The following is a 16,736-nucleotide window of genomic DNA, read 5'->3' on the forward strand; positions in this document are numbered from 1 at the left end:
CATTTACTGTCTAGAATGTTGAAGGTGGCCATCACTGTTCTTTCCAACGCTCTCAAGACCGATGCTTGACTTTCCTCTCCAGAATTCTCGTGATCTGTAGGGTTGATCGATGGGGTCCTAGCAGTCAGACCCACTAACAATCAGAATGTTACCTCTATCCTGTGGATGGAGACGACAAGTAAACTTTTCTTTTATATTGGTGACCAGCAGTGTGAGATGGGCCTCACTGACTCATGAGTTCTGTAAAACTTTCCGCCACTTTGACGATACAGTTTATGTCGATAGGTCGTAGACGATACACAGTGGTCCAGTTATTGCCTATAACAATGAGCTGTTAATAGTCGGAGGTTGTTGCGGTACAGATCTTCCCGTTTCACCTCACTTGACTTGTTATTTAAGGTTAGCCCGTCTATGAACTCGAGTCTTTAAATGTTATTACTGTTATTTATTATCTGCGGACGGGTCTGGAGCGGTCAAGATTTCCTGGAATCGGTAACATTTTGTTGTTTTGGCGTTGGGAAATGACCATATACGTTGTTTAATCTTGTTTCCTGGGGTGCGCTAAAGGTCATCCTGTGGGCTATGCGGTAACATCGCAAAGACATAAAGTCACATAAATCTCGTTTACAGATCTGTACACGCTGCTGTTGGAGGACATCCTGGTATTGCTACAGAGACAGGATGACAAATTGATCCTTAGATGCCACAGTAAGATCCTGGCCACTTCGGCAGACAGCAAACACATCTTCAGTCCCGTCATCAAGCTGAACACGGTGCTGGTCCGACAAGTAGCCACAGGTCAGTCATTGCTTGGAATATGTCCAATGGCGGGTAGTAATACATTGATAATACATTGAAGGGTTATATTCATGCATTTACACTCAGATCTAGCTGAAAAGTGGGCTAAAAATATTGCTCAGGGAGGGTTGAAGGAGCTTCTCCTGGTCTTTTACCATACATTACACACTTCAAAAGTGAACTTCAAGGGGTTTTTCTAACTAATGACACTAGATAGGATGTCCAATCGTTTCATTCTTGACGACTTTGCTTCACGAGATTGGGGGTCAACAAGTGACCCATGTGAATGAGGTACTAATGGGCATGCTTGGCCACTGATCTCGTCATCTTTAGGAGACTATTGGAGATCCCAATGACCTAAAAGAAGCAATTTCCTTATGTAGGTTGTGCTCGCCTTACTAGGTAGGGGAGTCGTTGCATGTAGTGAGGGTCATTCCTGTGCTGGAAAATTTACTAAAGGTTGGGCTGTTATATATAATAATTATATGCATAATTAGGGCTGGACATTTAATTAATTCAATTAATTTTCCCATTTTAGGGCAAAACAACTTTTTTTGTGTGTGTTTGACCCAAAGCCCCATTACTTTAGATTTGCTCATGTGCACAGCTGTAGCCTTGGGCCTACGACCTGTGCATCATGTTATTTACTTTGCTTTGTGAGTGGCACTCACCTTTTGACGTCAAAAGAGGCTCCAAACAAGGGAGTACATTCCCATATAGGGCCTGCAAATTGCACACGTTCATAGGCAGGAGACCTAAGGGTGACATTGGCCCCATCCGTGGGGGCAGTGCTAACATCAGATTTGAGAGCTGGAAGCATCATTTGCTGCTTCGTTTTACCAATGTTGTGAGACTTAAGACTGTAGTGAGCCCCGCCCCCGAGGAGCCTGGAGCCTTCAGACAGAGATAAGTAGGAATATACTAATGAGAGATGGACATAAACAAGCAAAAAAGCAATATAGAGGAGGCTACAAGATAGAAGGGGTCATAGAGAGATAAGTACAGGTTGCTTAGAGTAATAAGTGTATACATAAAGAAAGATGGGAGAGCAGAGAGCCTTAGAGAATAAAAGAATAGAGATCGACCCCTAAGAGAACCCAATTTCTTTGTTTAGATCAGCAAGAACCTAGCAAGCGTCAGTGATGACTTATCTCTGTGATATATCATCATTCAGTTTTGTTCCGAAACCCCCTTTAACTATAGTTTGTTTTGCTTTTTTTTTTTTGTTATGTTTTTCTTCTAATCGTATTTTTCGTCTCGTATACTTCAACAGACAACAAGGCCCTCTTCGTAATATCCATGTCAGACAACGGAGCGCAGATTTATGAGCTGATCGCTAACACGGTGTCTGAGAAGAATGTGTATGTTTGATAAGTTTCATTTCGCTTTGTCTTTCCTTTATTTATTTATTTATTTATTTTATATTTTTTTTGTGCATTTGGGTTGGACAAATTTGACAAACTGCTTGCTGTAAGGGTGACTAGTATAACAGTCAAACAAAATAATTGATTTGTCAATGCAGGTCACTTGAAACTTTTATGTCGAGGATTGTGGTGATCAGCACTAGACATCTGTTCGCTAAATATGTGATCTTTTGGGCTGGAATTTATGGAAATTGGCCACCAAAAATACAAGTTAAGCCCCATATCATGTGACCGGGGTATGCATCCATTTTAGCTGTAGTCAAGAAATCCAGCCCCCTCAGTCACAGGAGCTGCCAGACATTTGGCTGTTCAGGACACCTTGGTGTGACTGAGGGGACAGGATCTCTTCATTGCAGCAGTATGAATCCAGCCCCCAATCACATGATATAATTATTCTCTGACTCTCGGGCACTGCTTCCTGGTCCCACAGACCATATCATTCATCTTAAAATTAGAGCAAAGGGGAACAAAGCTTTAAGGTAGTAACATCACTCATAGTGGATACGCTGTGGAACCACTTTAAGGAATAATGGTTCCTTTTCTCTTAAAATTGGGCCTCATCAAGTTGTGTGCTGTATTACGTTTTAATCACATTTACTTCAGTTGATTTGGCTGCAGAACCACAGACGACCTGTATACAGGTGTAGCACTGTTTCTGGAATAAGAAAAGTCACATGTTTCTAATTCTGTACAACCCCTTTAAGTAATATCACACATTCAATGTATATAAACAGTATTTGTTACCAGAATTGAAGATACACTGCAACCTCCATAAAAGTAAAAATTATATATATATGTGCGCGGTCCCCTACTTAAAGACATCGAACTTACAGACGACCCCTAGTTACAAACGGACCTCTGGATATTGGTAATTTATTGTACTTTAGCCCCAGGCAACAATAATCAGCTGTAACAGTTATCACAGGTGTCTGTAATGAAGCTTTAGTGTTATTCCTGGTTCTTATGACAACCCAACATTTTTATATCCAATTGTCACAGAGACCAAAAATAATTTGTCTGGAGTTACAATTATAAACTATACAGTTCCGACTTACATACAAATTCAACTTGGGAACAAACCTACAGAACTGATCTTGTACGTAACCTGGGGACTGCCTGTATACAAATTACCGTATATACTCAAGTATAAGCTGACCCCAGTATAAGCCGAGGCCCCTAATTTTACCACAAAAACCTGGTAAAACCTACCGTATATACTCGTGTATAAGCCGAGTTTTTCAGCACAAAAAATGTGCTGAAAAACCTAATCTCGGCTTATACACCAGTTAATTAAAAAAAAAATACACAAGTTAATTAAAAAAAAAATAATACTCACCCTCCGGCTCCCGATCCTCTGCGGCGGCTTCGCACTGTGTGTCCGCCGGCAAGTCGCATGGACGCGACTGCCGGCACGTGAAGATAGAAGAGAGAAGCCGCCGCAGAGGACCGGGAGCTGCCGCTTAGCACCAAAGGTGAGTATCGTCGGAGGGTGAGTGTTAAGTTTATTTTTTTATTATTCGCTAGGCATACTGAGGGCAGGCTGTATACTTTTTGGGGGCAGGCTGTATACTTTTTGGGGGCAGGCTGTATACTTTTTGGGGGCAGGCTGTATACTTTTTGGGGGCAGGCTGTATACTTTTTGGGGGCAGGCTGTATACTACTTGGGACAGGCTGTATACTACAGGGGGCTAGCTGGCTGTATACTACACCCTCGGCTTATACTCGAGTCAATAGGTTTTCCCATTTTTTGTGGTAAAATTAGGGGTCTCGGCTTATACTCGAGTATATACGGTATATTTTTTTTACTCCAGTAAAAGCCAAGTTTGGGTTTTCTGCACATTTTTTTGTGCTGAAAAACTAGGCTTATACTCGAGTACATATGGTATGTTACCTTTTATGTAGTTTTTTTTTTTATGTGGTAATAGCAGAGTTGCATTTTTAAGTTTCTCCCGAGCTGTGATTTTGTGAGGATGTCATTCATCCTGAAAATGTGACCTTGCGGTTTCACTGGATCAATAATTCGATTACCGGCTTCTTAAGAGAAAAGTCCTTGAACCCGCCATAAAATACATTCTCAACATTTTCGCAACCTCCGGACAAGAAAGCGCCAGCGAGGGGTTAACGTCCTCCTATTCCACAAACTGTAGTTATTTTATAAAGACAAAACACTGAATTTTTATTTTTTTTCCCCGTGGTGTTAGGACAAGTGGCTAGGTATTGTAAACACTACACCGGTCCTCAAAGTAGGAAGCTTTTTGCATTACAATAAAGCCTTGGGGGGTTGTAGCATCAAATATTTGATAAAGGGGTTATCTGGGGAAAAACACAGGTATATTTTTTGCTGGCTAGTGTTTATTAATTTGTTGCCCCATTTCTGGTTACTCTGGGGTTAAAATAATTAAATTAATAATAAAATAGTCTACGGGGCTAGGAAGCAGTGACTTTACACTGCGTTACAATGATGCTCCAACCCAGGGTCACATGTTCTCCTCCTCCAGAGAGTCCGAGCTTGATTATTTCCCCATTATTTAGGGCCTGTATCTCCCTTAGCTACTTAGAGGGAACATTAGAATGAATCTAGCTCCCGGTCACATGATTGCAAGGCGGTGTAAAGGTCCTGCTTCCATGTCCCTCAGACCAGATAAGCTGTTATAACCCCAGAGCAGTCATTGTTTTTGCCAAGTCACCTTAAAAGTCAGAACTACATTGTTTAAAGGGCATCTACCACCAGTATGGAAAACTGTACGCAAATGAGCCTCAGGGGCTCCCGGCTCCATAGGCGTTAATGGAGCCTGGAGCCCCTCAGGCTCATTTGCGTACAGTTTTTCATACTGGTGGTAGATGTCCTTTAAGGAACTTTTATGAGCTTTTCAAATATATATTCTCATCTTTCCTAGTGACTCGTTAGTTTAGAAAAAATTCTAATTCCATCTTTTTTTTCTCGAAAGCAAGAGATGGCTTGGAAACAAAGAAGCTTATAAATGCTGGTTTTACTTGTGGGATGATTTAGGAGCTAGAAAACTTTATTAATTATACCAAGTGGGTGCTGGATTTTTCGATAATCTGGGTTCTTGAAGTAAATATTAAAAGCGTAAAAAATTAAAATCCACTTTGAGACTGAATCAAACAAAATGCCGACATAAAATCTTATCACCATCAAAGGGCTGTGATAATTGCTGGCTGGTCGTGTGATATTCTTGTAATCCTATCCGGGAACACAAAGTGTCTGAATCTCAGAATTATTGGATTACAGATTAGAGATAGAAGACGATGAAATGTGAAGTTACATGTTCTTTCTTCTGTAGATGGCACGACCTGATTACAAGGATGGCTGCCGCATCCAAAGTGGAGGATCCCAGACCGGCCATTCCCATACAGGCTACACCTGGGATTGCCAATGAGTAAGTACAATGCAGATGCACTATATATACTGCTGTACGGGAGATACATACATATAGCGGAGGACATGCAGATGCACTATATATACTGCTATACGGGAGATACATACATATAGCGGAGGACATGCAGATGCACTAGATATACTGCTATACGGGAGATACATACATATAGCGGAGGACATGCAGATGCACTAGATATACTGCTATACGGGAGATACATACATATAGCGGAGGACATGCAGATGCACTACATATACTGCTATATGGGAGATACATACATATAGCGGAGGACATGCAGATGCACTAGATATACTGCTATACGGGAGATACATACATATAGCGGAGGACATGCAGATGCACTAGATATACTGCTATACGGGAGATACATACATATAGCGGAGGACATGCAGATGCACTAGATATACTGCTATACGGGAGATACATACATATAGCGGAGGACATGCAGATGCACTAGATATACTGCTATAGAGGAGATACATACATATAGCGGAGGACATGCAGATGCATTAGATATACTGCTATACGGGAGATGCATACATATAGCGGAGGACAATGCAGATGCACTATATATACTGCTATACGGGAGATACATACATATAGCGGAGGACATGCAGATGCACTATATATACTGCTATACGGGAGATATATACATATAGCGGAGGACAATGCAGATGCACTAGATATACTGCTATACGGGAGATACATACATATAGCGGAGGACATGCAGATGCACTAGATATACTGCTATACGGGAGATACATACATATAGCGGAGGACAATGCAGATGCACTAGATATACTGCTATACGGGAGATACATACATATAGCGGAGGACATGCAGATGCACTAGATATACTGCTATACGGGAGATACATACATATAGCGGAGGACATGCAGATGCACTATATATACTGCTATACGGGAGATACATACATATAGCGGAGGACAATGCAGATGCACTAGATATACTGCTATACGGGAGATACATGCATATAGCGGAGGACATGCAGATGCACTATATATACTGCTATACGGGAGATACATACATATAGCGGAGGACATGCAGATGCACTAGATATACTGCTATAGAGGAGATACATACATATAGCGGAGGACATGCAGATGCACTATATATACTGCTATAGAGGAGATACATACATATAGCGGAGGACATGCAGATGCACTAGATATACTGCTATACGGGAGATACATACATATAGCGGAGGACATGCAGATGCACTAGATATACTGCTATAGAGGAGATACATACATATAGCGGAGGACATGCAGATGCAGTATATATACTGCTATACGGGAGATACATACATATAGCGGAGGACATGCAGATGCACTAGATATACTGCTATACTGGAGATACATACATATAGCGGAGGACATGCAGATGCACTAGATATACTGCTATAGAGGAGATACATACATATAGCGGAGGACATGCAGATGCACTAGATATACTGCTATACGGGAGATACATACATATAGCGGAGGACATGCAGATGCACTAGATATACTGCTATACTGGAGATACATACATATAGCGGAGGACATGCAGATGCACTAGATATACTGCTATAGAGGAGATACATACATATAGCGGAGGACATGCAGATGCAGTATATATACTGCTATACGGGAGATACATACATATAGCGGAGGACATGCAGATGCACTAGATATACTGCTATACGGGAGATACATACATATAGCGGAGGACATGCAGATGCACTAGATATACTGCTATACGGGAGATACATGCATATAGCGGAGGACATGCAGATGCACTAGATATACTGCTATACGGGAGATATATACATATAGCGGAGGACATGCAGATGCACTAGATATACTGCTATACGGGAGATACATACATATAGCGGAGGACATGCAGATGCACTAGATATACTGCTATAGAGGAGATACATACATATAGCGGAGGACATGCAGATGCACTATATATACTGCTATACGGGAGATACATACATATAGCGGAGGACATGCAGATGCACTAGATATACTGCTATACGGGAGATACATGCATATAGCGGAGGACATGCAGATGCACTAGATATACTGCTATACGGGAGATACATACATATAGCGGAGGACATGCAGATGCACTAGATATACTGCTATACGGGAGATACATGCATATAGCGGAGGACATGCAGATGCACTAGATATACTGCTATACGGGAGATACATACATATAGCGGAGGACATGCAGATGCACTAGATATACTGCTATACGGGAGATACATACATATAGCGGAGGACAATGCAGATGCACTAGATATACTGCTATACGGGAGATACATACATATAGCGGAGGACAATGCAGATGCACTAGATATACTGCTATACGGGAGATACATACATATAGCGGAGGACATGCAGATGCACTAGATATACTGCTATAGAGGAGATACATACATATAGCGGAGGACATGCAGATGCACTAGATATACTGCTATACGGGAGATATATACATATAGCGGAGGACATGCAGATGCACTATATATACTGCTATAGAGGAGATATATACATATAGCGGAGGACATGCAGATGCACTATATATACTGCTATAGAGGAGATACATACATATAGCGGAGGACATGCAGATGCACTATATATACTGCTATAGAGGAGATACATACATATAGCGGAGGACAATGCAGATGCACTAGATATACTGCTATACGGGAGATACATACATATAGCGGAGGACATGCAGATGCACTAGATATACTGCTATACGGGAGATACATACATATAGCGGAGGACATGCAGATGCACTAGATATACTGCTATACGGGAGATATATACATATAGCGGAGGACATGCAGATGCACTATATATACTGCTATAGAGGAGATACATACATATAGCGGAGGACATGCAGATGCACTATATATACTGCTATAGAGGAGATACATACATATAGCGGAGGACAATGCAGATGCACTAGATATACTGCTATACGGGAGATACATACATATAGCGGAGGACAATTCAGATGCACTAGATATACTGCTATACGGGAGATACATACATATAGCGGAGGACAATGCAGATGCACTAGATATACTGCTATACGGGAGATACATACATATAGCGGAGGACATGCAGATGCACTATATATACTGCTATACGGGAGATACATACATATAGCGGAGGACATGCAGATGCACTATATATACTGCTATAGAGGAAATACATACATATAGCGGAGGACATGCAGATGCACTATATATACTGCTATACGGGAGATACATACATATAGCGGAGGACAATGCAGATGCACTAGATATACTGCTGTACGGGAGATACATACATATAGCGGAGGACATGCAGATGCACTATATATACTGCTATAGAGGAGATACATACATATAGCGGAGGACATGCAGATGCACTAGATATACTGCTATACGGGAGATACATACATATAGCGGAGGACATGCAGATGCACTATATATACTGCTATACGGGAGATACATACATATAGCGGAGGACATGCAGATGCACTAGATATACTGCTATAGAGGAGATACATACATATAGCGGAGGACATGCAGATGCAGTATATATACTGCTATAGAGGAGATACATACATATAGCGGAGGACATGCAGATGCACTATATATACTGCTATAGAGGAGATACATACATATAGCGGAGGACATGCAGATGCACTATATATACTGCTATAGAGGAGATACATACATATAGCGGAGGACATGCAGATGCACTAGATATACTGCTATAGAGGAGATACATACATATAGCGGAGGACATGCAGATGCACTAGATATACTGCTATACGGGAGATACATATAGCGGAGGACATGCAGATGCACTAGATATACTGCTATACGGGAGATACATACATATAGCGGAGGACATGCAGATGCACTAGATATACTGCTGTACGGGAGATACATACATATAGCGGAGGACATGCAGATGCACTATATATACTGCTATAGAGGAGATACATACATATAGCGGAGGACATGCAGATGCACTAGATATACTGCTATACGGGAGATACATACATATAGCGGAGGACATGCAGATGCACTATATATACTGCTATACGGGAGATACATACATATAGCGGAGGACATGCAGATGCACTAGATATACTGCTATAGAGGAGATACATACATATAGCGGAGGACATGCAGATGCAGTATATATACTGCTATAGAGGAGATACATACATATAGCGGAGGACATGCAGATGCACTATATATACTGCTATAGAGGAGATACATACATATAGCGGAGGACATGCAGATGCACTATATATACTGCTATAGAGGAGATACATACATATAGCGGAGGACATGCAGATGCACTAGATATACTGCTATAGAGGAGATACATACATATAGCGGAGGACATGCAGATGCACTAGATATACTGCTATACGGGAGATACATATAGCGGAGGACATGCAGATGCACTAGATATACTGCTATACGGGAGATACATACATATAGCGGAGGACATGCAGATGCACTAGATATACTGCTATACGGGAGATACATACATATAGCGGAGGACATGCAGATGCACTATATATACTGCTATACGGGAGATACATACATATAGCGGAGGACATGCAGATGCACTAGATATACTGCTATACGGGAGATACATACATACATATAGCGGAGGACATGCAGATGCACTAGATATACTGCTATAGAGGAGATACATACATATAGCGGAGGACATGCAGATGCACTATATATACTGCTATACGGGAGATACATACATATAGCGGAGGACATGCAGATGCACTATATATGCTGCTATACGGGAGATACATACATATAGCGGAGGACATGCAGATGCACTATATATACTGCTATACGGGAGATACATACATATAGCGGAGGACATGCAGATGCACTAGATATACTGCTATACGGGAGATACATGCATATAGCGGAGGACATGCAGATGCACTAGATATACTGCTATACGGGAGATACATACATATAGCGGAGGACATGCAGATGCACTATATATACTGCTATACGGGAGATACATACATATAGCGGAGGACATGCAGATGCACTAGATATACTGCTATACGGGAGATACATACATATAGCGGAGGACATGCAGATGCACTAGATATACTGCTATACGGGAGATACATACATATAGCGGAGGACATGCAGATGCACTAGATATACTGCTATACGGGAGATGCATACATATAGCGGAGGGTTGGAGGGCTTAGTCTGATTGATTGATTTATGTGTAGGTGATTTACATGCAGTAAGATATATCACCTACTAATGTAGTATCTCTAGCTGGAAGATTAAATCTGCCACCAGGATGAATGACTGTATGCAAATGAGCCTAAGGGGCTCCTGTCTCCTTATGTGTTAAAGGGGCCTGGAGCCCCTCAAGCTTATTTACATAAAGGACACCAGGATGAAGGACTTTATGTAAATAAGCCTTGAAGGGCTCCAGGCTCCATTAACACCTATGGAAACAGGAGCCCCTTAGGCTCATTTGCATGAAGTCCTTCATCCTGGCGGTAGATGTCCTTTAAGTACTGTAATCTAGTGAGCATTCAGGCACCTGTAGGTACTTTTCTGACCTTTTAATGTAATGCTAATATCACAAGGAGTGGAAACAAAAAAGGAAAAACAGCAGGATGAAGGATTGTAGACCAAGAACACTTACATACTGGTGTGTGCTCCTTCTGGCAGCATCCGCTCTTCTTTAAGCTCCTTGTGTCCTTGTTTTTACGAAAAAAGCTTTAAAAATTATGCAAATGAGCCAAATGAGGGGCTCTGGGCTCCATAACTGTTAATTGAAGCCCCTCAGGCTCATTTGTATTCTTTAATAAAAAGGGCATAAGGAGCTAAAAGAATAGTGGATCCTGCCAGAGGGGGCACACGCCAGCATGGAAGTGCGCTTTGTTTACCATCCTTGATCCTGGTGTTAAATTTCCTTTAATTACTAATGTAAATTACCTGTAACTTCTACATTTTGTAAACTAGCATGGACTGCTCAATGTTTGTGAGTGGACTCAAAGCTATCAAGTCCTAATAAATCGACTCCCAGCATCTTTACCTATGCTGTATCGGTGCCGTAATCAAACAGGGACTTAACGGAGAGAATGGAGGGAGGCGCCTGCTGCAGCCAGTTGTCTTACAATTTCTTCACTCCATTACAGAGAGGAACCTGAAGATGGCGAGAAACGGAAGGCGGAGAATGGGGATAAGGGAGTAGAGGCCCTCACTGGGCCCAGCACAGGTGGGTGACGTGTCATATGTCATTATGGTCATAAAGGGGCGGTACAATATGTCTTAAAGGGGTTGTCATGAACGCCATGAAATGTTGTCAAATAATAAACCAACCCATCCTAGAATACATAATTTCCATGCCAGCTTTAGACTCAGCTTGCGGGTAACCTCTAACCTTCAATTCAGATTCGATGCCATGAGTATAGATGTTACATCTGTGTATCACCCGCCATTACTGCACACAATCCCCAGGATCGGTATATTATATAGAAAACCAAATCTGCCCCTCATCCTATCCAGGAACAGATGTGCCTTTTGTATATTACGTGGTGAGAGATGTCTATAGCTCTGCACAATTTCTAGGGCTTTGCATTGTATACTTGGCTCCAGGAATGAGCTAACATATGGCACCCGAAATTGATCTGCTAATTCCAACCCATTATATTTGTCAATGCTCCTGATATAAAATGAGAACGGGCATAAGCAATGTTCTGATTGACTGCGCCCATACTATGCCATACATGCATTGTGGAGCAGTCATTTGCAGTAATGTTTGCTGGTGGCACTGCAGAACGATGGCGCTGGGCATTGGATGTGAGGGGAATTCATTTCTGACACATCTAATAGCCCAAGACGCCAAGTATGAAAATCCACTGAACCAGAAACACTGTCTCCTCGTGCACCTGGGTATTCGGTGTTTGGGTAAAAAAAATAGAACATGATACTGTAGAACATGAGAGAATAGGAAAAAATCAATCATTAAAGGGGTCCCGTTAATTAGAGGGGTTGGCCACTTTTCATTAAATTTTTTCCATCAGACACGTCTCTGCATGTATATGTACTTGTGTATGTACTTTTCTTCCTTTGATAGCTTCAGCCTTTCACTGTTCTCACCATACTCTGCATATATGTACATAGGGAAGCATGGTGGCTCAGTGGTTAGCACTACAGCCTTGCAGCGCAGGGGTCCTGGGTACAAGTCCCATCCAGGTCAATTTGTATGTTCTCTCTGTGTTTGTGTGGGTTTCCTCCCACACTCCAAAACATACTGGTAGGTTGATTAGATTGTGAGCCCCATTGGGGACAGGGACTGATTTGGCAAGCACAGCACAGTGCACAGTAAAGGAATTATTATACAAATAGCTTCCCTTCTCTCTCTCTCTGCTCTAAGCTGTCCTTATGGCGTCTCCCACTGTATCTCTTTTCAGACAGACTGTCCTTACTGAGACAGGACAGAGGGGGAGGGAGCAGGATGAGTTACAATCACCTACCGCAGCTCCTATTCAGCAGAGCTCAGATGTGTAAACATAGAAACATAGAGGGTCTGTACACAGTACAAAATTTAGCAGCATGTCTGCTGAGTCACTTGATGCATGTTTTGGGACCATCCACAAGGCAGTAAAGGCACATGGGCAATTTATATAGGAGTGGCCAGCCCCTTTAAGATAGACCATCACTATCTAATCATTGGGGATAGACTCTAGGCATTCTTCCAATAAGCTTCTTGAAAGGAAAACACCTTAAATGCATTAAAAACTGAGCAGAAGGGTTTTGGCAGTGGTTTTAAAAAGATTTTGTTGGCACAATAGTAACACTTATCAAGAGATTTGCTACCGACCCCTAGTTTTCTAATCTGTTTTACCGTTTTTCTTGCACAACTTAATTAATAAATCATCCAATACAACAAAACTCGGGTAGTGTAACCCTGGATGTATCTGGTCTGTGACTCGCCTCTGTGTATTATCCCCTATGACCTGCCTTTGCTTTTATATTCGACTTATACCTATATTTTATATTCATTGCTGTTATATGCAGATATGTGGATTCCTATTAGATGATGTATTTTTCTTACAGACAAGGAGTCGGGCACTGAAGGTTCAGCACCATCACAGAACATCATTGTACAACCAGCGCAGAGCAATCTGCTGCCACCGACCTCTACCAGCCCCAGCCATATGTCCTATTACACGGCGGCGGAGCACACGTGGGCACAGGACGCACTGAGAAACTGTGAGTACCTATGACAACTGGGAACTAAGGAGAACAGTCATATCAAGATCTTGTCTCGTTTTCTTTTGGTTGCAACTTCTTCATCCTTCTTCAGATTCTGGTTCCTAGAGAAGCCGTCTGCTGCTATGTTCCTCAATAGGAGCGCAAAGAAGGGTCGTCTTTATCGGAAATCCCCTTTTTAAGGAGGCCACACAACTTTTTGAACTTTCCGCATACATTCATACTAGGATGAACAAGTTTTAATTTGTTTATGGTCAACTTAACATCAGACCTGTCTCGTGCCGAGACATCTAACTCTAAAAGGATCCTCCTTCCTTCTCCTCTTAACATCTCCTTAGTTTATAGTCTTGGATATGACTCGGAAATCGATTTTCCTGATGGAGACTCGAATTCCCGAGCCAAATCACATTATATAACTGAACAGAACGCTATCATGTCTAGATTATCCTCTCGCTATGGTCCCTTGGATGCAGCGTTTCCACGGTCACCTCTGCTTGGGTCTTGATCTTCATTGAAAGGGTGTTTTACCCCAACAGGAGAATTGTATTATCACTGGGGGGGGGGTCCAATTGTCAGGACCACCAACAATCGGCAGAAGAGAGGACTGCAAGGTCCTTAAAGCTCCAATGGACTGAATAGAACTTCTGAGTTGGCTCGTCCTGTAAGCCTCCTAGAGGTCCCATAGAAGCTGGGACTACCGGGATAAATTACTAGAGGAGTCAGTCCTGGAAGTCCTATATGCTATAGGTCGGCTCAGGGGACTTTCCATTCAGCCGGTCTCTGGGAGATCATGTGATTTCTGACAATCAAATATGTATCCACAGAAAACTGCATGGATGTTTCATCATCGAGGATCGGAATAGGGGGATAAGTGTTTTTAATTTTTTTTTTTATTTATTATTATTATTATTTCAATAATTAACTAAAGGCATAATGCAAGTAGATTGGCCTGACTTGTAATTTCAGAGGCCAATCCTCTGTAACCGCTACAAATGCACTATTGAACTCCCATGTGTATCACAAGCGTTCCTCTTGATTTTTAATGCCCTCCTCATTAAACTAGAACATTTGTTTCCTGCAGTGGAACTACTCCGAGAATTATTAATGCAACAGGTCAAGCTCCTTCAGAAAGAGGAGGCTGAAAACTTCCGGCGTTTCTGCAGTCGGAGTGCCCAGCAGATGACGGACAGTGACCGACAGCCAAGACCATCGGGACACAACCACCAGAGGAAGAGAACCGCAAAGACTTGTGCAAACAAACAATCTCCTTTACAACAAAGGACTGATAGGCCATACTCTGATCATGGTTGTGTAGGACCAGAAGTGGTCGAAGAGGCTCCCGAAGACGGCGGAGAGCAGTTTTTTGATGCTCATGAACCTCAAAGCATTGAACACTCAGAAAATTACACTAAAGATTTAGAAGAAATTCAGTATCGGATATCAGGTCTGTATTGTGTGTGTAAATATATATTTGTGGGGATTTGCCTTGTTATGGTTGCTCTGGAAGTAAATCCAATGTTCTTCTATCAGGGAGATATCTGATCCTGGAGGGCTATGACAACACGCAGGAAAGTTCCACAGATGAAGACTTTGTTTACTCTGAGTCCTCTACCCAATGCACATACTCCCATCAACAAGCGGGACCCTCATATGCAGGTGACAGGCTGCACCCCCCAGTCACCGGGCACCTAGAGCCCCCGCCGCCATCAGAGACCTACAAACAGATGTTGCTTTATATTGAGAAGATTGAAACTGACTTGCAAAAGCTCAAGGTGAGAAAATGGAATCCAATATCTCCTGGTTTTTTTTTTGCAAATGTTTAGATATGGCATCACCACCTGCTTGGCCAGGGTCCATATGGTGGGCTCTTGTCCTGGACTACAGCCACACAATGCACCCACAACCACCTCTGACCATAGACACCACTGCATGTTCATGGGACTGTGTATGTTGAAATATTTGCAAATCGGAATACAACGTTAAATTGATATTACCGAAAAGGAAAACAAGTTGAGATTGCCACACAGATCACTTATCATTATTTTATACTTGGGTACACCAAGGTGGAGATGCCACCCCTGCACACAGAATGCTAATGGCTCGCCCTATGTGGAAATGGCCGAGTCTTCCAGCGTGGCTTCCGCTGACTCCCAGTCTTCCGCTACGTGGCAGAATGGAGAGTTTTCCACACATGTGCAGCCACTTTCCATACATGTCTATGGGAGTGGCCGTGCATGCGCATTAAGCTCTATACTATCACTCATACGGCAGAGGGTTAGCAGAGGGTGGGACCTGCACCTATCATGTTTTTACTGATGATGAAAAATACAAAGGTAGAACCTCTTTATAAGTGACTGGGAAATTTAATTTGCCATATTTAAAACTAGTGCATTCACACTAGCTATAGATTATTTATGTGTTTTACCTGTTTTTATCCATCACAGGGACTTGAAACCAGTTATAGTGCACTCCGGAATAAGCTGACAGCATCGGGCCTCTTGGAAGAAGAACCAGGTATCACAAAGACCTTATTTTAAATCTTCTCTCCTATTTTTGAATAAGAGAGTACAAGTGTCAAAAAAGATGTAAAAGCTTGAATTCATACACTAGATGTAAGGGCCCACAATTGATTTAGACGACAGACCACATGAATCAAGACCTCTGATGTCAGACCCAAATTATAATGTAGCGTGCAGCCCCCTGACCCTGCTGTGAGCGTGCGGCCCCCTGACCCTGCTGTGAGCGTGCGGCCCCCTGACCCTGCTGTGAGCGTGCGGCCCCCTGACCCTGCTG

At 42.3% G+C, this 16,736-nt stretch overlaps 1 protein-coding gene across 4 annotated transcripts in view; it reads left to right on the plus strand.

The window, feature by feature from the left end:
• Window positions 1-16,736, plus strand: part of ARHGEF12 (Rho guanine nucleotide exchange factor 12) — a 97,125-nt gene that overhangs the window by 74,366 nt on the left and 6,023 nt on the right. For all 4 annotated transcript variants that reach the window (XM_072155626.1, XM_072155627.1, XM_072155628.1 and 1 more), the window contains 8 exons: window positions 631-798; window positions 2,072-2,159; window positions 5,528-5,623; window positions 11,864-11,943; window positions 13,788-13,943; window positions 15,025-15,387; window positions 15,474-15,715; window positions 16,388-16,457. In XM_072155626.1, the coding sequence (XP_072011727.1) occupies window positions 631-798; window positions 2,072-2,159; window positions 5,528-5,623; window positions 11,864-11,943; window positions 13,788-13,943; window positions 15,025-15,387; window positions 15,474-15,715; window positions 16,388-16,457 (1,263 nt within the window). The remainder of the gene's footprint in view (window positions 1-630; window positions 799-2,071; window positions 2,160-5,527; window positions 5,624-11,863; window positions 11,944-13,787; window positions 13,944-15,024; window positions 15,388-15,473; window positions 15,716-16,387; window positions 16,458-16,736) is intronic.

The sequence above is a fragment of the Engystomops pustulosus genome, chromosome 6, assembly GCF_040894005.1.
Source record: "Engystomops pustulosus chromosome 6, aEngPut4.maternal, whole genome shotgun sequence".
In the NCBI taxonomy this organism is placed as follows: Eukaryota; Metazoa; Chordata; class Amphibia; order Anura; family Leptodactylidae; genus Engystomops; species Engystomops pustulosus.